The sequence below is a fragment of the Saccostrea cucullata genome, unplaced genomic scaffold (genome assembly GCF_032062105.1).
Source record: "Saccostrea cucullata isolate Sc308-1 unplaced genomic scaffold, CSIRO_AGI_Scuc_v1 ctg7716, whole genome shotgun sequence".
NCBI classification, from domain to species: domain Eukaryota; kingdom Metazoa; phylum Mollusca; class Bivalvia; order Ostreida; family Ostreidae; genus Saccostrea; species Saccostrea cuccullata.
In genome coordinates, this window is record NW_026936825.1 from 32086 (window position 1) to 57065 (window position 24980).

A 24980-nucleotide genomic window follows, 5' to 3' on the forward strand; every position below is an offset into this window, starting at 1 on the left:
TATTGTCAAGATTTTAAAATAAACTATAAATCTTTTAAGTCTACACACTTGAATCTTGTTTTGTGTTAAAATGATATCAGATATAAAACCATATATAATGTAGTTTCTTACTATTTGCTAAACATTTCATGGGCATATTGTCATTGATGAAATATGATGTTTCTGTTTGAATACTTGTAGGCAAGACTATGTAAAATACTGGCAGGTGTACAAACAACACCTGGAGTCTCCCAAAGACCAGGGAATTAAACAGAAGGTTGAACAGCTGGAGAAAACAATGGACGTCACCAACATACTGAGGGCCAGGACGGAGGCTAGACTCAAGGTAAAATAACCACAGGATCATAAGGGGAAAGCATTCAAAGGAAAGTCAATAAGATACTGATGTTTTTGTGAATAAAACTAATGTGTTATTTTCACATGAATCAAAGGCTAATGTAGTAAGATGATCACAATATCAAGGTCAAAGGTCATGAAGGAGGTCAAGGATCCAAAATTGTTTGTGCCTGGATTAACTGAAAAGTATTGTGAAAATGTGAGATTAAAACCACAGGAAACATTGGGCTTAATATTGTAACAGGAAGGGAGAAAATGTATGGCTGGACTGGGAATAGAAACAGGGACCCTGCATATCGAGTTAGGTGCTCTACCAACTGAGTTATCCAGGCCGATATCCACGGCCCAAACCATTACATTCCTCCCTCCTTAAATGGTCTTTGCCTTAAAGACACAACCCAGCTTCTTATTACCTTCTGGCAGGACTTTCACCTGCAATTCCAGGGGTGGTCAACGACACCAAATCTGTAACAGGAAGGGAAAAGGGTTGGACCGGGAATCGAACCCAGGACCCCTGTATCTCCAGTCAGGTGCTCTACCTATTGAGCTATCCAGGCCGATAACCACGGCCAAAACCACAAAATATTATAATGTAATTTTAGCTCTGACTTATAGACATGTAATTATGATATGCTTGACTATTTAACTCTAATTATAGAAATATATAAATATTTGCTACTTTGAAACATCAGTATGCATTATCATTGTCATAATTAGTTCGCTCCAGGGCTTATTGCCTTGAGGGAAATTGTGTCCATATACAAACAGATCTTATACTTATTGAAATGTTTTTCCTTTCTAAAATTCAGTATAAAGAAGAAACAGGAGAGAGAGAAAGGAGGAGGAAGGAAGAACTGAAGAAGAGACAGGAGGAGAAGAAGAAGGTGGGGGGAGGGTGGTTCAGCTGGTTCTGGGGAGGGACAGAAGAAGAGGAGTCACTGGATGAACTCACAACAGAAGGTATGTGTAGTGGTAAGGTGGAGGGTAAGGCAGGAGGTGGGTGAGGCTGGGGAAGGGTGGTTCAGATGGTTCTGGAGAAGGACAGAGGAAGAGGAGGAGTCACTGGATGAACTCATCACTGAAGGTACAGGCTTAATAAACTTTGTTCTGTGAAGTCACTTAATTATTTTCAAAGGGAGGGGGTGATTTTTGTTGTTTTCTTGGTACACAGGTACTTTTGTTCTAAGTGAAATTTTTAGTGTGAATGCAGCAATTTATCCCCAATATTGATTTATTAGACTTTCAGCAAGAAGTGATTTTAGCAATTTTATATTGTCAAAATTTTAAGCTGTAGCACCAATTGCTATAACCATTGATACAGAAGGAATTATTAGCAATATTCAGTTTTCAATGGGTAATCTCAAAACTTTTGTTAAAAATACCAAAATTGAACCCTTGCTAAAAATTCTGCTTTGATGGTTCACAGATTCCACAAAACATTACATTGAAGTATATATGTATAACAGTTCATAACTTCTTCGGAAATGGAATCAAATCCCAATTAAAAAAAGATATTTTACTCATACTGTAAAAATTCTTTGAAATTTTCACTAAAAAAGAAGTGATTTTTTTCAGCAACATTTTTTTTTTCACAACAAAGATTTAGCAATAGGCCTGTACACTATGTATTAAAACATGACTAACATTTTCAGAATATAGAACAGATGAATCGTAATACAATTACGGTATATACCGTAAATCTGGAAATTTTTGCTGTAGATAAATTTTTAGCAAATTTGCGAGTGCATTGAATTCGCAAAAATATTTTTCTTAAAGATAAATCACCAATAAGCAAATGTAAACAAAGCAGTGGTCATTCGCAAAATTTTGAAACGTAAAAATTAATCAACAGCATTTTGACCTGAATTCGCAAAATAAAATTGACGCAAAAATTTCCAGATTTACGGTAATAATTAATATGCTGACTTAAACTAGTTTCACAATCTTGTTCACATACTTCTGGCCATCTTGAATTATAAATGTTGCAATAGACCGATATAACAATCTAGAATTGACTGTAAATTTTATAAGAAATTGTAGTATAATTATTGCAACTGTCAGTAACTATTACAATTTAGATATTGGAAACAGACTTCGTTCTATTTTTTATGTAGTTCTTGAAGGAAATACTAAATTAATTTTGTTTATATCAAATTGAATGAAGATGAAAAACAATACCCTGAATATCAATAATAAAAGAATGAAAAAAATAGTTTAATTGGGTGTTTATCATCATACATGTATGTCATCATTATTGTAATAATTGTCAGAAGATCTCAACAACATAGTTTACATTGAGCCACAGCTTGTTCATTTTTCTAAATAAATTCAAATAAAATCAAGATTTTGACTTAAACTCATTTAAATTTGTAGCGTAGAATCTGTATGTGAAATAAATCATGTGTTAATGTTTACATTTTACATCCATGCGATTTAAATGCCTCTGCCTATTTGTGTATACCTTAAAAACAAAAGTTTGTTCAAATTTCTGGATTTTTAGGCTTAAAAGTTTTCTTTTCAATGACATTGTTTATAATCATGGTAAATATAGAAATATGTATAACAAAAAATTCAAGACATAAATTTCAAAAACATGCACAATAATCATATTAGGTTAATTAAGCAATATTTTGTAATTTAAAGTTTAAAATGGATAGCCAAAAAGATTATGGATTATGTACTTGAGTACATTCATTCTTTCAGCACACATGACTACATGTATTTGATTATGTTCACTTCACCAGTATAAAAATCAGGCACAAAGAGGTTGTCTCTGGAGTCTACACATAAACCCCATGGAAACTGTAGCTCACAGTTACGTGTATCAAAGTAACGAAGGAACTGTCCATCCTGACCTATGATGTGAATACGGTTGTTGTCAAAGTCTGTTGTCAGAATCTGACTCTGGCTGTCTGTTGTTATGCTCAATGGATCAAAATTTGATGATTCCTTCTTAGTAAAGAAATGGTAGAATGGTTTTTTGGTAGTAGAGGGATGACCAGTGTATCTAAATCGGAGTTTTCCTGCCTGATTAACCACCACTACTGCATGGGCTCCACAGTCAGCCACACAGATATCCAGGTTCCTATTCTCACAAATGTATTTAGTACTATTGTAATCAGATGAATACAGTGGCTTACCCTTTTCATCAAACTGAATGGTTTGTTTCTCTGTGGAGCCAGAGTAACGGACAACTTTTGATTCTTTATGATCATATCTGACCATGGTAACCAGGAGGTCACCAGAGGATATACTACAGACACCATAAGGTCTCCACCCCTGTAGTCTGATCACTTCCTGTATCTGGTCATTCTTCACTATGTTTACAGTTTTTGTACCACGGTCAGTATAAACTAGATCTCCACTCCTTGTCACTGCTATGTCCTGAGGATTGTTTCCTGATTTTGTTTGGATTGACTTCAGTAAGTCGCCGTAAAGGTTGTAGAGTTTCATGGTTTTGTTATACCCATATGTCCAGATTTCTTCATCACTTAGACAGGAAACCCCATATAGTTCAGTTTGTTCAGTTTCTATGGTGTCAAAGAGCTCTGGTTCATCAAGCAGTTGTTTGACTGGAGGACAGGATACATTTACTAAGTCCTGTAGACTTTTGAAATGATGTCGCTTATGTTTCTCAGAGATGACACATTTGTGACAGACTGAAGTATTGCAATCTTCACAGTGCATTTCACAGTTCTCTTCAGAATGAATTTTGCATTGAGGGTACACAAGTTTGGATCTTCTCAAAGCAAAAGGCACCACATCATGTTTCTTAGAGGCATCAGAGGTGTGTTCCACCACACAATCCTTACACAGATTCATGGGACATAAAATACAATACATATTTTGTACAACTCTATCTTCACAGAGGTCACATCTAAGGATGTCCTGGGCAGAATATCTGGGGTCCATTATATAAGAGTCTTTGAAATGCTGGAAATAATAAAACAAATCACTTGTATATCATTGTGTGAATTATCTTGTATCACAGCTACACAGATTTTGTATAACCATTGATATTAAACAGACACACCTCTAAATTTTATCTGCATTTACGTATTTAATTCTATATTTTAATCTTAAATTGCAAATACATAGGTACATCACATTAGCTCAATAGATTTTTAAAAAAGGAAGATATAAATAGAACAATTAAGAAATGAAAGTTTAGAAATTTTACATAAATATAAAGAAAGCTAAACATCTAGCTTGTTTATCAACATGTTGATCAGGTAATCCTTGACCAAATTTAATTTTTTTTTATCCTCTTAAGTCAAGACTTTAGGTTTTACACAAGGAAAAAATTTCACTATATATTACTAGTATATAGCTTGAATTAAATTCAATTTGATAATTAACTAGATACGATCTCGTTGCGAGCAACGAGAGGTCTTCCGTCCGATTCAGGAAAAAAACTTGTATAATCGAACTAAAAAGGGATTCAAAATTTTGATCACAAGGAGGATTGAATCCAGGTCGCCAACGTGAATGCGCCTTTTTTTTCTCTTTTCTCCCCAACGCGCGAACCATTTAGCTATCGGGAATACTGCTTTAAATATACTTGTGTATACTTTTGCAACAGTACACCTGTATAAGAATCATAAAAGGCGGGCCACTATTCATAATTTCGTGTCAAACGCCACGCGTAAATATTCGCACCTTTTCTTTGTACTGATCTATTAAAGAGGTGCAATAGCTTCAAAGAAATTAATTAAATAAAACATTCTTATCACCTTTATTTTATTTCGGCGTTAGGAAAGTATATTTAACACATTGAACACATTAAATATCGTATCTAGCCCAGTAACACTAAAGCAGTGAAACGTAAATTAAGTTTTTTTAAGATTGACACTGAATTGCGACGTACTACTACGTGAGAGTCCAAGTAGTTTTTTGCATTTCATATATCCTTATGTCAGAATGGTTTAATCAAACGCTCAGCTGCCCCCATAAGCCCCTACTCGCGAAATGGCGGAGTTGACAGAGACAGCCACCATCTTGGGCCCGCTTCAGATTTTCAAATATTAATATCTAGAGTTCAGATTAACCAATATTAAAACAACTTATATAGTAAGCATCAATAGAAGTGTCTCTATTAAAATTCCAAAAATAAATAAAAAATATTGAAAAACAAAGAAAGTTGAAAATTTGAACTTTTTGAATCGGCTTCCGGTAGCGACAGGAAGTACTGACGACGAACGAAAAGTTACGTCCTGGAAAGTATTGATCATCATCTATAAACTCTGAAAGTTTCACATTGATATCTTTTACCGTTTTTGAGTTTAATCGTGGACAAAATGTCATTTTAAAATCAGGAAAATGGTCCAAAACTTGGCACCAGAGAGGAATTTCCAAAAACTGTCTTGGAACTTTCAAGAGTATCTTACAACACATCTTTCCTGAAAATTTCATGTAATTCTATCCAGTAGTTGTCGAGAAATCGTGTCAGAAAAATAATAATAATAACTAGAACGATCTCGTTGAAGAACGAGAGGTCTTCCGTCCGATTCAGGGATAAAAAACTTGTAAAATCGAACTAAAAAGTGATTCAAAATTTTGATCACAAGGAGGAGTGAATCCAGGTCGCCAACGTGAATGCGCCTTTTTTTTTTCTCTTTTCTCCCCAATGCGCGAACCATTTAGCTATTGGGAATACTGCTTTAAATATACTTGTGTATACTTTTGCAACAGTACACCTGTCTAAGAATCATAAAAGGCGGGCCACTATTCATAATTACGCCACGCGTAAATATTCGCACCTTTTCTTTGTACTGATCAATTAAAGAGGTGCAATAGCTTCAATGAAATTAATTAAATAAAACATTCTTATCACCTTTACTTTATTTCGGCGTTAGGAAAGTATTTAACACATTGTACACATTACATATCGTATGTAGCCCAGCAACACTAAAGCAGTGAAACGTAAATTAAGTTTTTTAAGATTTACACTGAATTGCAACGTACTACTACGTGAGAGTCCAAGTAGTTTTTTGCATTTCATGTATCCTTATGTCAGAATGGTTTAATCAAACGCTCAGCTGCCTCCATAAGCCCCTACTCTCGAAATGTCGGAGTTGACAGAGACAGCCGCCATCTTGGGCCCGCTTCAGATTTTCAAATATTAATATCTAGAGTTCAGATTAACCAATATTAAAACAACTTATATAGTAAGCATCAATAGAAGTGCCTCTATTAATATTCCAAAAATAAATGAAAAATATTGAAAAACAAAGAAAGTTGAAAATTTGGACTTTTTGAATTGGCTTCCGGTAGCAACAGGAAGTACTGACGACGAACGAAAAGTTGCGTCCTGGAAAGTATTGATCATCATCTATAAACTCTGAAAGTTTCACATTGATATCTTTTACCGTTTTTGAGTTTAATCGTGGACAAAATGGCGTTTTAAAATCAGGAAAATGGTCCAAAACTTGGCACCAGAGAGGAATTTCCAAAAACTGTCTTGAAACTTTCAAGAGTATCTTACAACACATCTTTCCTGAAAATTTCATGTAATTCTATCCAGTAGTTGTCGAGAAATCGTGTCAGAAAAATAATAATAATAATAATAATAAGAAACAGAGCAATAACTATAAGGTCTTCCGTGAAGACGGAAGACCTTAATAATAATAATAATAATAGGAAACAGAGCAATAACTATAAGGTCTTCCGTGAAGACGGAAGACCTTAATTAAACTCTCAACAGAAAATTCACGGAAGAGAAAATTAAGATTATTACCCCAAAAATTTGAGATAAGAAAAAAACCTTTATGTCGCTTTTAAGAAAGAAAAACTACATGTAACAGTATAAACTTACCTACCAGGAAATACAATTATGGGTTTCACGTATTGATTTAAACAGCCAGGTACACACCAACCAGGAAGTTACATCATGTGTATCTAATAAAAGAGTTCCCTTTAACTCGGTTGGGTAATTCTGCTAAAGATATTTTTAGTACATGAGTCTTAATTAAAGATTTTAGGGCTAAAAAATGCCAAAAATGAAAAAAAGAAAAAGAAATTTTCTCTACATTTACATATATGCATACACTGTATAGTACTATAATTGACTAAGTTAATTCATTTTGATTGGCTATTATTAACTATAGTTTACTATAGTATTTTTGTTGGGGTGGGATCAGGTGCAATGGAGGAGTGAGCATCCACTACTGACCGGTCACACCCGCTTTGTGCTTATTTTCATTATAGGGAAATAATTAGGAACCTGCTCCGATTATCTTTTCTTTAGAGGGCGCCACAGGCAAACACGGTCCTGTATCGGAACACCCTCGCGCCTTATCAGTAGTTACCGATCGAAGAAAAACGTAAACAATCTGCTGTCAAACACATGCTCGTAAAACATGCCTGAAACTTGTTGTTGTGTGCCGAATTGTAGTAATCGGGGTGGCCATATATTTCCAACAGATCCGTTAAGAAGAAAAGCATGGATACACGCAATAAAACGTGGTGAAACTCGTTTTCAAAGCTGGACTCCGTCAACTCATGCTGTTGTTTGCAGAGCACATTTTAAATCAGACGACTATTTGACTGAAACCCAGCATGGTAACAATATTTATTTATTTATTTTGAAATCTTTGATAAGCATGTGCAAAGTAATGTTAATAGATTTTATTCTGAGCAATGTTTATGCCTTATTTGCTTAGATGAAATGCACTAAAATATCGAATCCCTTGTTTACCTCTCATACGAAGTAATCTGATAACGTTACAGACACTGCCACATGCAGACTCCCCACTGACAACTTCAATTACTGGTCATTTATTACAAACGCATTATCTTTTAACAATATAAACACAAGGCATGTCTAAAAGAACACATGCTGTTGCCTGATAATTTATGCATATCTACCAGTACAAGATACTGTGTTTTGACATTGATGTCTAATTAGCACCCTGCTTAAAAACAAATTTGACCTGTTTAGTTGAATTAATAAACACATGGGCATGTTTTGTAACATCAATTTTATAACAATAATACTTGTAATAATAAAAATATTTTAGTAAATTTATATTTGTTTTATTTGCTTTAAAAAGTTAGTTCAAATTATAAATTAATTATTTAATAAATAATCTAGTACTATGAACAAGTATTGATATATTAAATAATTTAATTCTTAGGAACTACTCCTTTAAGTAAAAGATTGAAGAAAACTGCAGTGCCAAGCATTTTTCCCTGGGTAGAGCCAAGTCCACATTCACATGAACGAGCCGACAGAGCCAAGTCCAGAGGCATCAAACGAAAACTAGCAGAAGAATTTTCTGCTTCGTCTTCCATAGATGAATTCATCTATACATCAGCTGATGATCTGCAAGTATCCGAGGAAATTGTATCTAACTCTACCCAAATTTTGGCTGAAGAAATTCAAGTCACTGTTCAGAAATCTGACGTTAAATTTTTTGATGTACAGACACAAACTCCTCGGTATCCCCCAATGAGTATTGAAAACTTTACAAATGATGATGCCGGAGTAAATTTCTATACTGGATTGGAAACTCTAACTAAATTTTATTTTGTTTTAAGAACCTTAGGACCCGCAGCTCACTGTTTGAATTATATTTATCATAAGGTTTCAAACATAAGTGTTCCTGACCAATTTTTCTTAGTCCTCTGCAAGTTACGGCGCCATACGACCAATTTTGAACTTTCAAGATTATTTGGAGTTTCCGAAAAGACTGTATCAAATATATTTTTTACATGGATTTTATTCATGAGTAAGCAATGGCAGGAAATCGACATTTGGCCTACAAAGTATCTTGTAAAATATTACTGTCCATCAGATTTTAAAACAAAATTTCCAAATACTAGAGTGATAATAGATGGCACAGAGTGTCCAATTAAAAGACCAAAGTTACCAAAGCCACAGCAAGCAACGTATTCTACCTATAAAAACCGTAACACGGTAAAAGTTCTTGTAGGAGCGACACCAGGTGGATTAACATCTTATATTTCTACAGCTTATGGGGGATCCACAAGTGACCGTCAAATAGTTGAAAGAAGTAGGCTGTTAGAAATGTGCAATTCTGGAGATTCAATAATGGCGGACAAAGGTTTCAATGTGCAGGATATGTTTGTACACAGGAACATTCAAATAAATACACCAACATTTTTCAAAAAGAAAAACAGAATGTCATGTGCTACTGTGATTGAGGACCGAAAAATATCCAGCAAACGTGTGCACATTGAGAGGATCATTGGACTTGCAAAAACATTCAAAATTCTGACTGAGCCTATGAATAGTTCTGAAACAAAACTTTCTTCAGAAATAATCTATGTTTGTTTCATGTTGTGTAATTTTAAGAATTGCATAGTGCCATCTTATGCATAACTTGGTATTAAAAATGACATAATAAGAGAAAAAAGTCTTTATTTCATTTTTCTTTATTGCAACTACATTTTCCATCATATGTCTTGAAAAAAGTTTTTTCCAATAGAGCAGACTTAAAAAAATCTTCATAGAATTCATTCAATTTTTTCTTCATCTCATCAATAAATTTATCATCCCTTTCTATTGCAAAGAACAAAAAGTCATTGAAAGTATACACAACAAATATACACTCATTTTTCTCTGCACAGTAAAGTTGTCCTTGGACCTGATAGTAATAGTCATGGGTTTTATTCAAATAAAATTTACTTCCAGACTGCTTGATATAAGGAACTGTTTTTGAGGAAATAAAACTGTTTCTTGCCACATATGGACACTTAACTTCAATCAAGGTGTCATCGTCAATAATACCATCTGGGGTTGCTGCTAAATGAGGGGAGTCCAGACTGACACAAATTCCACTATTGTAAACTGTGCGTCCCGAAATTTCCTGGTACTTCTTCACAGCTTCTTTTTCGTATTTTCTTCCATGAAGAATAGGTTTAGCATTAATTTTTTGTGCCTTTGTTGTTAAAAAGTCAGCAAGTTTCACCTTATCAGTTCGATCAGTTGCTTTACATATTCTCCCGAATACCGAAGAATGAAGAGGTTTGCAACGTTCCTCAAACCAAAGGTCGTTGGCCGCTTGTGTAGCTGTTTTTATCATAACTTGACGTGCATTCTCCTCTGAAATTTCTGATACATTTAAAAGTTTCAAATGATTTTCACTAAACGTGTCTTTTAGATAGTCATGGTCCAGGTTGTAAGCTTTCATGTTTACAGGCTCATACAGCTGAAAAATTGGAGTCTTACTAATACCTGGGTAATTCAAGCACACATTTCTAAAGTAAGACTGGTATCCGGGATTGCCTCTAAATTCAACTGGACGAGGGTCATAGTCATTATTGCATACTTCGTCACAGCCTGGCATGTCCAACTGTCTTGCTTTCATAGGGCTTCCTTTATGGGGCTTAGCACGATGAAAAGTTTGTAACCTCTGTGTGCAGGTGAGTTCTGTTTTGTATGTCCCATGCTTAACAAAATCTGCACATGAAAAAAGTACAGCACAGACATGCTTGCAATGTGCATCGGGTCCCATGCCTGCCGCACATTCACATTGAGACTCTATAACACTTCTGTCTTTTCCTATCATAATGTCAACAACATATTTCACAGACTTCATCATTGAAGCTTTTACACTACTTCTAACGAACCAATTTGAATCATGAAATGTCACCCTCACATACTGGATAAACCCATCGTTGTACATATCCCTTCCTTTCTTATCAGTTGTCTTATTAAACTTCGACAAGAAAGTGGAAATTTCTGCCTCTGTGCAACCTGGAAAGGTCTTGTCACCATGAAGGTCCTTGTAGAGTTGTGGATCTGGCGTCATCATCATAAATTCAGGTCCATAAACATCGGTCTTAGCACAATGTGCATTTCTTCTGTAGGCTTCAAGTCTGCAATAAAATAAGCATATTTAATTCTTTTTCATGTATATTTTGAGTGAAACATAGCTGCAACAATCAGGAAATAATAATACTGCTTCATAATAAAAATGTAGAGAAGTATTCTTATTTTACTGCAAGCACCAAGCAATATGAGATCGATGTTAGAATTACCGAGGAAATTCAAGTTAAAAATCTAACACGCTAAAGTTGCAGATTATTTAAGAATTAGTTTCTTAAACGAGGTAATTCTGATATTTACTGTCAATTTGACTTAATGTTAATCTTTTACACACCATTGATAATTATTTACTGTGTTATTAATAATGTTTACTTGGATTTGCATGAAAACATCGTATGTTTATTTACCTCTCCACAAGTTCCCACTTCCTTCCTGATTTCTTTGCTCCAAACTTTTCTAACTCGTTCTTAAGTTCAGGTATAGTCATATCACCACAATTAGATGCCATAGTAAATTAAGGATTGTAACTGAAACGTGTGTGCTTTCCGATATCGTATTCGAGAATGGATGCTGATTATCCATCTTCACAGGTTTTATCACTTTTGTAATGGACCGCATTTTCCTGTGGCGCCCCCTACCGATACAAGATAAGATAACCGACTCCGGTTCCCCATTGTTAGTCATCAATAAAGTGTATAAATGATGGACTAACAATTAATATGAAAAATATCAGTCAGCATTTGACTCAATGATAAATTGTATTTGCTGACAAGTTCGTTATTGTGACCTTAAAACGTACGAAATGATGACTTTAAATGCTGATATTCTTGTTTTATCAATTTGTCAATAATTTACCTTGTTTTAGAAATTGTTTATACCTAGAGCATGCTCTTGCACATCGAATCAACTGAAATATATAAACTCAGTATGCAGATGATGAATGTATATTGCTGTATAAGTAAGGGAAATTGATGATAGAAAAGTTAAATTCATCACATTTATCATAGGGCTTGGTTATTAGACTACTATTAACGTCTTTTTATACGTTAATCTTAAGATTGGACGTATTATGTTATAGGCTTCATTTCCATCCATCTGTCCATTCATCTGTTAGCTTTTCTCATGTCTGGCTCATAACTTTAATTCTATAAGGCCCAGAGTTATCAAACTTTGTCAACTGATACATCTTGGTAAGTGTGTGTCATGCACAAAAAGGAGGTCACTCTAACCTATAATTAAAAAGTTATAGCCAATTATGGAAAAATCCTATTCGGTCCATAACAAGAAAAGTATTAGACTTAGAATTATCAAACTTGGCCAGTTTATACATCTTAGGTGAAAGGTTAGTTGTTGGGACCTATTTTAATAAAAAAAATGCGTCTTTTTACAATTCATTAGCTTATCCTAAAAAACGTAAGAGTATTGAACTATCCTTATTAAAAAGTGTTAAATAAAAAAAAAAAAATATTTTAAAGCATATATACCTGGCAGCAATATAAAACAAATATCTATGTTCTCCCATGAGTGTAATTGTCAAGCACTTCAAGCACTCTTTTGATATAGCTAACTCCGGCTGAGAAATTCCTCTGCATTGCAGTAATGAATCTGGATGAGAGCAGTACTTAAATTACCCTTAAAAATAATTTATTCTTTTTTCTTGTTAGAATGAGGTCATATACAAGTTTATAAAGTTTTTAAAATAAATACCCCCTCCCCCACTAAACATTTTAAAGACAATGAAACTAAAAACTGTGATTTCCAGTATAAGGTACCTTAAATTTATCATCATAAGGAAAAACATAGTTAATGAATTCATTCAAAATATTCCTAAGGAAAAATATCTTATAATGAACTAGTAAGATAGTGAAAAAAAATTCGCTAAACTGGCTAAAAAACATCACTGAAAGGTGGCGGAAAGGTCACTGAAAGTTGACGGAAATGTGTTTGCTGAATGGTGAATGAAAGGTATCTGAAATGTGAGTGAAAGGCAACTGAGAAGTCACTGAAATGTGTATGCCATTCAGTGGCTGAATGGCCACTAAAAGTCACTGGAAGCCGCCTTTCAGTTTTAACTGAAAGTACAAGTTTCTTCCTGTGCTCAGTTAACTTTCAATTCTGATCTGATTTGTGCGTTTCCTAGCCGATATTCTATGGTGGGCGATTTGGCTCCTGGACCTCTTGTTATACCTCGTGACCTTGAACTTGAATTTTGACTTATTTTTCAAAAAACGTTTACTTTGTCATAACTTTTGAATGAAAATAGATAGGGCATTCACTTAGACAGTTGTATTGCCTGTGCAAGACCTGTGTAAATATACTATGATTTTGACCCCCTTGACCTTGTGAAGTTTGAACTACATGTATTTTCAAACAAATTAAAAACTTGATATTGACCATAACTTATTAATGAGAAGCGAAAGGGCTTTCATATCTAAATGTATATTAACTGTGATAAGACCATTCTAAATACACTTGAATTTTTATGTATGTATGACCTAGACTTTGAAGTTTGACCTAATTTTCAAAAATGTAAATTTTTCCATATTACCTTTGATTGAGAAGAGATAGGGATTTCTTATTTGACATGTGCATTTCCTGTAGAAACAAAATAACGAGCAACTCAGGCTTTCTGAACCCTTGACCTTGACGATTGACCTATTAATTAAAAAAGAAATCAACGTAGGTGATTACTTCTGAATGATATATATATATATATATATATATATATATATATATAAAGGGTGTTAAGAAAGTTTATTCCACATATCCTTTTATTTTCGAAAAGAAATTGTTGAGAAGATATTTAAAATTTGTGATATTTCATATTTACGGACCTCATTCTTGCTACTGATAAGGTTTTAACTATGTTTTGTTGAATCAATAAGGGGAGGACAGGTATTAAAACAGGTGATGTCTGTTCAGATTGATTGATTGATTGTATACTGTTTAACGTCCCTCTCCAGAATATTTCACTGATATGGAGACGTCACCATTGCCGGTGAAGGGCTGCAAATTTAGGCCTATGCTCAGCACTTACGGCCTTTGAGCAGGGAGGGATCTTTATCGTGCCACACCTGCTGTGACATGGGGCATCTGTTTATACTGTCTCATCCGAAGGACCGCCCAATTTAGTTGCCTTTTACAACAAGCAATGGGGTACTGAGGACCTATTCTAACCCTGATCCCCACTTGACGATGTCTGTTCAGAAAAATTATGCCTGACGTATATTTGTGACATATATTAAGCACACAGGTCAAAACATTTTTCCAACTACTATGCAAAAATTATCAATTCGGTAAAGCAAAAATTAACATGACAAGCCTATTCTATTGAAAAGTGATCTATCGTTCTTATACCTATGCTCATTAGCTTGTCTGATGCAAAATAAGAAATGGAGTAACAAAAATGAATAATCCTTTATTTTCACTCAAAATGACAAGCATTTCTATCATTAGAGTGCTTTAAAGATGTGACATATATTTTCATATGGAAGAAAACTTCATCCTAGAAATGAATTGCTATAAATCTAAAGCACACTCTTGTGATTTCGTCAGACTTGAAAATTCATCTCTTTAATTAAGCACTACTTTGAAATTTTTGAAAATATTTCATCATGAAACGAACTTTCTTAACACCCCTTATATGTAAAGGCGTTCATATTTGACACAATATGCCTTAAAAAAGACATTTCACCCACAGTTTGAATTTGCTTGTAGACCTTTGGAACAGCCATTGTTCTATCATAACAATCTAATTCTTGAAGGAAATCTCAATTAACTTTATTGATATCAAATTGAATGTAGATGCAAAACAATATCCTGATTATTAATTATATCGGAATGCATTTTAAAATTTTTTTTATAGTGTTTAACATCATACAAGTACATGTATGTCTTGGAGATTTTAATAATTATCATAATACAAATCTGTCACATTCGATGTAAAGTTGCAAATAGTAAAGATTATAATATTAATTATATTCTCATCTAACCAGCGCTTTTATCTCAGTGATAATAAATTTTCATCACATATTGTTTACATATATTTTATTTTTTTCACTCTACCACTTTCACACTCAGCCACAAAAAGGTTATCTTTGGTGTCTACACATAAAGCATTTGGATCCCGTAGATCACAGTTATCAAAGTAATGGAGGAACTGTCCGTCCTGATCTAGGATGTGGATACAGTGGTTATTAGGGTCTGCTGTCAGAATCTGACTCTGATTGTCTGTTGTGATGCCGATTGGATCAAATGATTCCTTCTTACTAAAGAAAAAATAATAATTTGACCCCTTGGTAGTTGATGGATGACCAGTGTATCTAAATCGGAGATTTCCTGCCTGATTTATCACCACTACTGCTCGGGCTTCCCTATCAGCCACACAGATATCCAAGTTCCTGTTCTCACTGATGTATTTAATGAATGTAATACCGGATGAATACAAGTGATTACCTTCACTATCAAACTGAATGGTTTGTTTCTCTGTGGAGCCAGAGTAACGGACAACTTTGGTTTGTTTTCCATCATCACTGTGCATGGTAACCAGGAGGTCACCGGAGGAGGTACTACAGACATTGTCAGGTTTCCACCCCTGTAGTCTGATCACTTCCTGTATCTGGTCATTCTCACTAGGTTTACAGTTCTTTTATCAGGGTCAATATAAACTAAATCTCCACTCCATGTCACTGCTATGTCACGTGGTCTGTTCCCAGACTTAGTTTGGCTTGTTTTCAGTAGTTTGCCCTGGAGGTTGTAGAGTTTCATGATTTTGTCTCCTCCACGTGTCCAGATTTCTTCATCACTGAGACAGGTAACACTGTATAGTGAATATTTAAACCCAGTGTCTATGGTGGTGATGAGCTTTGGTTCATCAAGCAGTTGTTTGACTGGAGGACAGGACACAGTCTCAGGTGTCTCCATTGTGTAGCCATTTTCTTCTATTATAATGGATAATGATGATAAAGAACCAAATAATTGAGAACATTGATCTTGATTATTATATGCTGTAAACACAGGAGACTTCACTATCAGTTTGGATGGAAGTTTGGTGAATTTTTCAGAATTTATCTCATAAGAAAGTGATCTGGTTACTTCAGTTTCTGATATAGACTGTTTGATATCATCAACAAGTTTCTTTATATCATTGAGATGTTTATTTAGTGCATCTCTGTGTTGATTTCTCATCTTTTCGATTTCTTCTTTGTTTTTCTCAATAACTTTGCCAACTTCTCTGAGCCATTCTTTTCCATGTTTCGTGACCTCTGATGTCATTTTCTGGTATTTTCCATCCATTTCAGCTAGCTGAGTTTCTATGTCAGTTACAATATCTTCAAATTTTGAGAAATCTGTTTCTTTCAGTCTTTTTCTTTCCTGTTCAATGCTCTCTTTCTTAGAGTTCATGAGATCTTTAAGACTTTTGAAACGATGTCTCTTATGTGTACTAGATGTACCACATTTTGGACATGCTGGAATGTTGCAATCTTCACATAGCATTTCACAGTTCTCTTCAGAATGGGTTTTGCACTGAGGGTACACAAGTTTGGATCTTCTTAATTCAAAAGGCACCACATCATGCTTCTTTGAGACATCAGAGATGTGTTCTCCAACACAATCCTTACAAAGATTCATATGGCACAAGTTACAGTACATTTGTACAATTTTATCTTTACATACAGTACATCTAATGACGTCTTGGGCAGAAAGTCTGGGGTCCATTTTATCAGAGTGTTTTTATTGCTGCAAAATTTAATACTTATCATTATAAAATACAATTTAAAAAATGCACTGTATAAGATTTGGTAGAAAGAAAAGAAGAACAAAATGTGATTTTACCTGCTATTTCTTTGGTATCTGCATGTGACTGCATGTACATGAGGCTATGTCTGCAAAGATTCATCTGATTAGTGGAGATAAAATTAGTCATATGATTTTATTTTATCATTGGGAAAAACAACTCAAACCAAGGGAACATACTAAAGACCTGATATACTAAAGACCTGATATTTTGACCTGATGAAATTAAAAAATACAATTTAAACTTTCAATTTCATATTTTTGAGGAGAAATTATTGATGATAAAAGCTGGAACTATATTAAAATACATTTTTAGTAGATAATATGTAGATTATTTTGCTTTGTTATACCCTTATAAATATCATTCTATATATTTATTACTAATAAAAAGTCCAACAAAAGAAATGTTTTTTACATTGGTCTAACAATCACTATTGACCGGTCCTACATAAGAATTATTAGACCGCAACGTCACTCGTCTGTTACGTCACAATTAATAATCATCGTTCAATATCGGCGACGCGAAAATAGCCGAAGTTAAAGAGCTATTAAGAGTTGCTGCTAACAGCAAGGTAAGGTAGAAGGGAAGAGTATGTTTTGTGAATATTTTTTTGTGATATGATAGATTTATAATTGATTTTGTTCTTTCTCAGCTGATGTTTCCTGAAGAAACCATAATTTTCCATATAAAATAATTGATAGTATAGCGTGTATTGATAAAATTGATCAATCTTAAGTGAGCAGTGAAGGGTATAACAAAACAGTTATAGACTGGAATTCGGGCAACATATGATTTGTTGGACCTGAAGATGAAAATGTTGCCCTTGGCCTGCGGCCTCGGGCAACATTTTCACCTTCAGGTCCAACAAATCATATGTTGCCCTCATACCCAGTCAATAACTGTATAATATATCAAGGTATATTCACAAATATTGATGACCTGATAATTTTGAATGACCTGATATTTCTACTTTAAAGACCTGATCGATATTCTTAAATAAAATGGAATCGCTGCAAATATTCATATTTTATACAGTTATACATTGAAAACTGTTTTATTTTCCCGAAAATATGTAACATAATTTTATAAATCAGGTCATTTAAACCCATCAAGTCATTCAGAAATATCAGGTCATCCAAAAATATCAGGTCTTTAGTAGGAAATCATCAGATCATTTCAAAATCCTTTTTTTCGTAATTGCTGCAATTTTTCTCAAAAACTTTTAAAATGTTTAATCTAATTCTAAAAGAATTATTTAATATATCAGGTCATTTAAAACCATCCCTTACAAGTCATTTATACAAATATCAGGTCTTCACTATAAATATCAGGTCATTCAATAATATCAGGTCATCAACCTTTTGTAAGTACTCCTTGATACAAAGTCAGTGTTATCCCCTAAAAAGTGGAATTTAGTATAATTTCATCAATAATTATCAAACTTATATTTGAAAAATTCTCTTTAAATTGATAATTATGTTCCCCAAACGAAGTTGGGGAACATATTGTTTTTACTCTGTTTCTTATTATTATTATTCTTCTTCTTCTTCCTGGGTACTTTTTTGTCCGGGAGTGATCTTGTAAACTGTTCAGCTGATGTAGGTAAAACCTTTTTAGGGTCAGTAGACATGTTATGTAGATTTGTGGAATCAAGTTCATTTTGCGTGCACGTGCTTGCAAGAGCGTGCGCGTGCAACACGTGAATTGACCAATATAATAGATATAACCGTAACTTTTTTATTTCTGGATGAAATGCTTTGAAACTCATAATTTGATTATTTATTAGTAGTATAGACATGATGACATGGTCAAAATAGCAAGATCCCACGCGCATGCACGTGCGCTTTGCTCTGATTGGCTGAAACTAAAGTCTCTATATCTTTCTTGTTTTTCGACGAAATCCTATGAAATTTTGAACATAGCCATGCATCAATATATCCTACAACATGATATATAGCATATATCATAAAATCACGTGCATGCACGTGCGCTGCAATCTGATTGGCTTAAACTTTAAATAGCTATAACTCCCTTGGTTTTCAACCAAACAGGATGGGATTTGGAACATAGATAGATATAGTGAACTTCTACAACATGATATGGTCGCCATGCATATGCATACACGTGCGTGTACTTGCGCTGTAATCTGATTGGCTGAAACTTCAAACAGCTATAACTGCTTTGGTTTTCAACCAAACGGAGTGGGATTTAGAACATAGAGAGATGTAATGGACGTCTACAAGAAGATATGGACACTATGCTCATGTATACACGTGCGTGCACGTGAAATGAGTTAAATCAAAAATGCACTTGAATGAGCGTATTTTTAAATACTTTTGGATTAAATACTTTAATGTTTAGTATATTAAAATGTATAGATTGTGTAGACAAGATGATATGGTCATTACGCACATGCATTCACATGTGCACGCGTGCAATGCTAAAATTTGAATGAACTTGGCGTTGTTAAAGTCTCAAATTTATGCATAGATTTTGTCCTATTTGGGAGTTGGGGAGCGTTTGGGGAACATCTGTAACGGTCCCCGTTACTATTAACACTAGTTATTATTCTTTTTTCTTCTTATTTCTTCTCCGGACTTTTTTTGTCCGCGAGTGTTCTCAGAAACTGTTCACCCAACTAAGCTAAAACCTTTTTAGGGTTAATAGGTGTGTAGTGTAGGTGTGCGGAACAAAGGTCATTTTGCGCGCATACGCATGCACGTGCGTGCGCGTGATATGAATGAAATGACTGATTTACTTAATATTAGTATAACTTTTACATTTTTTAATGAAATGATTTGAAACTTATTATATAAAGATATATTAATAGTGAAGATAATGTGACACTGTCAAATTAGCACGAACTCACGCGCATGCACGTGCGCTTCGCTCTGATTGGCTGAAACAAAAATCTCAATATCTTTTCTGTTTTCTGATGAAATGCTATGAAATTTAAAACTTAGGCATACTTTAGGATGTCCTACAATATGATATATAGCAATTGTCATCAAATCACGCGCATGCACGTGCGCTGCAATCTGATTGGCTGAAACTTTAAATGGCTATAACTCCCTTGTTTTTCAACCAAACAGCATGGGATTTAGAACATAGACAGACATAACAGACTCCTGGAAGAAGGTGTGGTCATCATGAACATGCTTGCACGTGCATGAACGTGCGCTTCGCTCTGATTGGCTGAAACAAAATTCTCAATATCTTTTTTGTTTTTGACGAAATGCTTTGAAATTTTAAACATAGGCATGCTTTAGGATATCCTACAATATGATATATAATAATTTTCATCAAATCACGCACATGCACGTGCACTGCAATCTGATTGGTTGAAACTTTAAATGGCTATTACTCCATTGGTTTTCAACCAAACAGGATGGGATTCAAAACATAAATAGACATTATAGACTCCTACAAAAGGGTTTGATCATGATGCACATGCATGCACGTGCGTGCACGTGAAAGGAGTAAAATTACAAATACACTAGATTAAACATTTTTTTCGATTAAATGCTGTAATATTTAGTATATTTAGTATATTAAAATATATGAATAGTGTAGACAAGATGATATGATAATTATGCACATGCATTCAAATGCGCATGCGTGCAATGCTGAAATTGATTACTTCTGGGAAAACTTTGTTAAAATCCTAAATGTAACGCGTTTGTCTTATTTAATGAAGCTTACAGGGAATATGGCACAAAAGGGAGCTGGGGAGCGTTTGGGGAACATCTGTAACGGTTCCCGTTACAATTAGCCCTAGTTTTATATGCTTTTTTCATCAGGTCAAAATATCAGGTCTTTAGTATGTTCCCGAACCAAGCTTACATAAACTTTGATATTAAATTGGCTTAATTTTACATTTTATCTGTTTATATGTTGTTGTATGTCTTAATTAAAGTTTGATAGTGTGTATAGGTAAATAGTAAGAGCCTCGGTTAACGTGCCTACGCTCGTTATATACCTCGGACTCTTACATCCGAAGGCCATTTTCTAACGAGCTCGTTCCGCCTTATGCGTGAAATAACCTGTTTACAAGAAATTTTCAGGTACTTACGTGTTTGCATGGGGTATGAAAGTCGCAAGAAATCATAAAATCCATTTTATCTAGTGTGCATTATTGTTAATTAAGGATAATTAACATTTTTCCAATTTGTCACCAGAAGTACTTTCGATTTGACTTCACATTAATTTTGCGAATTGCTTGTCAGAAAACGAAATTTTGATTAAAGTAGTTTAGATTCGTCAGAATTTCTGCATTCCATTTACGAATTTAAAACAGACGACTTGTTTCAATTTCTGCTTCGATTTAAAAAATGATGGATTTATTGCTAATACGAGAGGTTAACAGTGTTTTATGCATCGGTTTTATCGTAAATATTGAGTATTTTATTATTTCGTACCATTCGTTAATATACAAAGCATTGTTTTTTGATTTAATCATTTATTTCCACTTCGGCTTTCAGCGGCGAGAATTTTTACAATGGATGCTAGAGGTTACGCGGCGCCAAGTCAAAAGTATCTCGCCGTGAACCTCTAGCATGCTGGAGTAGGTAAATACATGTACATGTAATATATTAAGCTCAGTTGTTGACCTGAAGTAAACTTTTTTGTAGCATAATGGATTGGCTTTCGTGATAATCTTATGCATAAATTAAAGACAAACATCTTTCTGGTTATTGTATCAGCATGTTGAAAAGATAGTCTAGCAGATATTTAATTCTCTTTTACTTTAATTGCAAATGTCAAGACAATTTTTTTCAAGGAATCATTTTTGAAAAAGATTGTTTTTTTAGGATTGAACTTGATTTGATGCGTAACATGGAATCTGTATCTAAACTGTGCATTCGATGTTTTGGAGGTCAATGTTTGCTCTTTTCCTATTTCCTATTGTTTTATGGACTTTGATATTAAATACTGTTCGTTATATCGATCCATATCCTTCATTTCTGTTATAGCCTTTAAAAATTATGTTATCTCTATATATGTTGATTTTGATATTTGCCAAGTTGTACATGGGATAAATGTATGTTTTAGGGCTGGGTATTGGGCCGAGATTTCGTATTGCGATATATTGCGATATTTTTAACTGTATTGCGATATGTATTGCAATATTTTCAATGCAACAAAAACGGCATTTTCTTACTATATTTACTATAATTTTCATGCAGAATGTACATAACTATGATAAGTAACAAACGCGAAAAAAAAAATCTTGTTGATTTCATTTAGTTATGCTCTGAAATGTTCCCACAAAACAACTTCTGACTTACTGTTTGGCTTAATAACAAACTTTCATAAGTCCATTTTTATATTTAATGACAAAATTCCTTAATCTAAGCATAATGCCAATACATCGATATTACAAAATCGTATTGCGATACGATATTTTTTGTCATTGTATTGCAATATATTGAAATATCGATATTATTGCCCAGCCCTAGTATGTTTACATAATCTTTTTCTTCAGCATACATTAGCCTTTTAATAGATTCAACGTTTCTGGTATTAAACATATTACTGCAAAGAAACAAAAAAAAAATAAAAAAAAATTTAAAAAATCAAAAAAAAAAAAAAAAAAATGAATTAAAAAAAAAAAAAAAAATTCTAAAGCATTGCTCATGGTCGTGATTTATCTCTTCCCAATATGCAAATTAATACTGTAAACCATCTTTTATTCGCGTGCAAAATATATTCGTGAGTTGTTTCACAACCTACTTTCAGTTGCGAACTATTTATTTTGCTTTGTTTTAGAAGAAAACATTTCCTTATTCATAAAAAATAATTGTTGCAGATTGATTTCAAACTGACGAATCGCGAATGAAAGTAAATAGTTGGTTTACTGTAAATCTGTAAAACAAACATTTCAAGGATTCCTGTATGTGGAATATTATGGTGGATGTTATTGCTCCTGTCAGTGCAGTTTTTTTTATTAGTTAGTTGTGTTATGGTATTTTAAATTAAAAAATTAGTACCCTGCTATACTACATAAAAACCATACAATTTTAAAGCAGATAAAGTCATTCCTTCTCAAAGAGACTTATTATGTAAATTGAAAATTAATTTTAATAATTTTTGCTTCTTATTTTTGTTTGACACGTATATGATCCTTGATGATTTTTTTTTTCATTCCGAGTGAAATATTGGATAAAAAGAGCGTAATATTTAACATTGAATTGAAGCTTACAATAAGAACTATAATGGGCATTCTAAATCTGTGTGAAATGAAGTAGTGTCACATATTGAGAGGAATTTATGTGATGTAAAAAAGGCTCAAAACTTACCGGCATTACAATTATGCACATGCATATTCATGCACTACAATGTTACGGTGCTGATACTTCTATAACAGTTTGGCTGAGCAACTGCAGTGTGTAAATACTCATAAAACTCGTGTATAAATTGATCAGTTTAAAAAATCCATACCCCCATTATTTCCGAGACTGAACCTTAACAATTTTAAACATTCTTTTCTAAAAGCAGGCTATATTAACTTTGTTAAAATAAACAGATAAAAAATTTAAAAAATCGATTTGTAATTAGTGTAAAACTAAATATATACACACAGAAATGTAGGATTACTAATATAATTGCGTTTTATGTCTAACTTTTTAAAATCGCATGTATTACGATAAAAATAGGTACAGTGTTAGTGTATATGTACTGACTTTTGGTAAAAAAAATATGGAGAGAGAGAGAGAGAGAGAGAGAGAGAGAGAGAGAGAGAGAGAGAGAGAGAGAGAGAGTCATCGAGACAGGGAAAGCCAAAAAGAGAAAAAACAAAGTGACTGAGAGGGGGAAAGCAAGGAAGGGATAAAGTCATTTCAATTTCTTGTAAATAAATGAAAGAATTTATTTGCAGGGTTAGTTTCACTTTCACACTCCACGGTCAATAGAATGCAGCTTTACCTGTACATGTGTACGCTACCGAGTATATATAGATATCATTATTGATATCATAATGTGATCATGGCTTAAAAATTTTAATCAGAAAACAAATCATCAGTTTCTTGTGTTAGAAATTTATTCAACTGTAAATTCTTTTTGACAGGGTCTATATTCACTTAATATAGTATTCAAGTACAGAACTGTTTTTGCTGAATGGACATCGTTTTTAATACCCCACTTAACAAGTTGCGTGAGGTATAATGTATTTGACCCGTGCGTCCGTCAGTCAGAGTGGTGTCAGTCCCATTTTTTGTCAGCGAAACTCCTCTTAAACCGCTGCACAGAATTTCATCAAACATAGCAGATATTTAGGACACAATGTGTAGATGTGCAAATTACCAAGAAATTCCAATTCCTTTATTTTTTTTTCTGCACTTTTTAACTTAGATTTTTGGCCATACCTTGATTATAGAGATGAAGAGTTTGTCAGCGCAAATCCTCTTAAACTGCTGCACAGAATTTCATTAAACATTGCAGATATTTAGGACACAATATGTGGATGTGCATATTACTAGAAAATTCCGATTCCTTATTTTTCCCGGGAATTTCCACACTTTTCAACTTATATTTTGGCCATACCTTGAATATAGAGATGAGCAGTTTGTCAGCGCAACTCCTCTTAAACTGCTGCACAGAATTTCGTCAAACTTAGCATATATTTAGGAAATCATATGTAGATATGCATATTACCTGGAAATTCCGATTCCTTTATTTTTCCCGGGAATTTCCACACTTTTCAGCTTATATTTTGGCCATACCTTGAATATAGAGATGAACAGTTTGTCAGCACAACTCCTCTTATACCGCTACACAGAATTTCATCCAACTCAGCAGATATCTAGGACACAGTGTGTAAATGTGTATATTACCAGGAAATTCCAATTCCTTTATTTTTTCCAAGAAATTCTACAATAAAAACTTTTTTGGCCATACTCTGAATATAGAGATGAACAGTTTGTCAGCGCAGCTCCTCTTAAACCGCTGCACAGAATTTCGTCACTTAGCAGATAATTAGTAAATGATGCGTAGATGTGCATATAATCGGGAAATTCTGATTCTTTTCCGGGATTTTCAGCATTTTGACTTCTGGGG

The 24980-nt window shown here is 33.8% G+C and overlaps 4 protein-coding genes and 1 pseudogene across 4 annotated transcripts in view; 2 read left to right on the top strand and 3 right to left on the bottom strand.

The window, feature by feature from the left end:
- The window catches only part of LOC134246673 (intermembrane lipid transfer protein VPS13C-like), a gene marked incomplete at its 3' end in the record, with an annotated part of 54259 nt that overhangs the window by 11780 nt on the left and 17499 nt on the right, over positions 1 to 24980 (top strand). The window contains exons 13-14 of the mRNA XM_062729042.1: positions 181 to 325; positions 1146 to 1296. Of these exons, the coding sequence (XP_062585026.1) occupies positions 181 to 325; positions 1146 to 1296 (296 nt within the window). The remainder of the gene's footprint in view (positions 1 to 180; positions 326 to 1145; positions 1297 to 24980) is intronic.
- LOC134246670 (tripartite motif-containing protein 2-like) lies at positions 2263 to 7221 on the bottom strand. Its single transcript, XM_062729041.1, has 2 exons — positions 7151 to 7221; positions 2263 to 4269 (listed from the first exon to the last, which is right to left on the bottom strand). Exon 2 carries the CDS (start codon positions 4246 to 4248, stop codon positions 3049 to 3051), a length of 1200 nt encoding a protein of 399 aa, XP_062585025.1. The 5' UTR covers positions 4249 to 4269; positions 7151 to 7221; the 3' UTR covers positions 2263 to 3048.
- Positions 7561 to 9834, top strand: LOC134246675 (uncharacterized). The gene is made up of 2 exons (XM_062729044.1): positions 7561 to 7896; positions 8472 to 9834. Exons 1-2 carry the CDS (start codon positions 7695 to 7697, stop codon positions 9677 to 9679), a joined length of 1410 nt encoding a protein of 469 aa, XP_062585028.1. The 5' UTR covers positions 7561 to 7694; the 3' UTR covers positions 9680 to 9834.
- On the bottom strand, positions 14785 to 16219 carry LOC134246671 (uncharacterized; annotated as a pseudogene).
- On the bottom strand, positions 16072 to 21162 carry LOC134246674 (E3 ubiquitin-protein ligase TRIM45-like). Its single transcript, XM_062729043.1, has 4 exons — positions 20998 to 21162; positions 16964 to 17013; positions 16223 to 16867; positions 16072 to 16134 (listed from the first exon to the last, which is right to left on the bottom strand). The coding sequence occupies exons 3-4, from the start codon at positions 16844 to 16846 to the stop codon at positions 16072 to 16074; spliced, it is 687 nt and encodes a 228-aa protein (XP_062585027.1). The 5' UTR covers positions 16847 to 16867; positions 16964 to 17013; positions 20998 to 21162.

Bases quoted from the DNA above. Each gene is read 5' to 3' on its own strand.
- LOC134246670 (XM_062729041.1), bottom strand. From the start codon at position 4,248: ATGGACCCCAGATATTCTGCCCAGGACATCCTTAGATGTGACCTCTGT.
- LOC134246675 (XM_062729044.1), top strand. From the start codon at position 7,695: ATGCCTGAAACTTGTTGTTGTGTGCCGAATTGTAGTAATCGGGGTGGC. The intron at 7,897-8,471 runs GTAACAATATTT...TTTAATTCTTAG, and splicing joins TTTGACTGAAACCCAGCATG to GAACTACTCCTTTAAGTAAA.
- LOC134246674 (XM_062729043.1), bottom strand. From the start codon at position 16,846: ATGGACCCCAGACTTTCTGCCCAAGACGTCATTAGATGTACTGTATGT. The intron at 16,135-16,222 runs GTAACCAGATCA...CTGTGTTTACAG, and splicing joins AGTCTATATCAGAAACTGAA to CATATAATAATCAAGATCAA.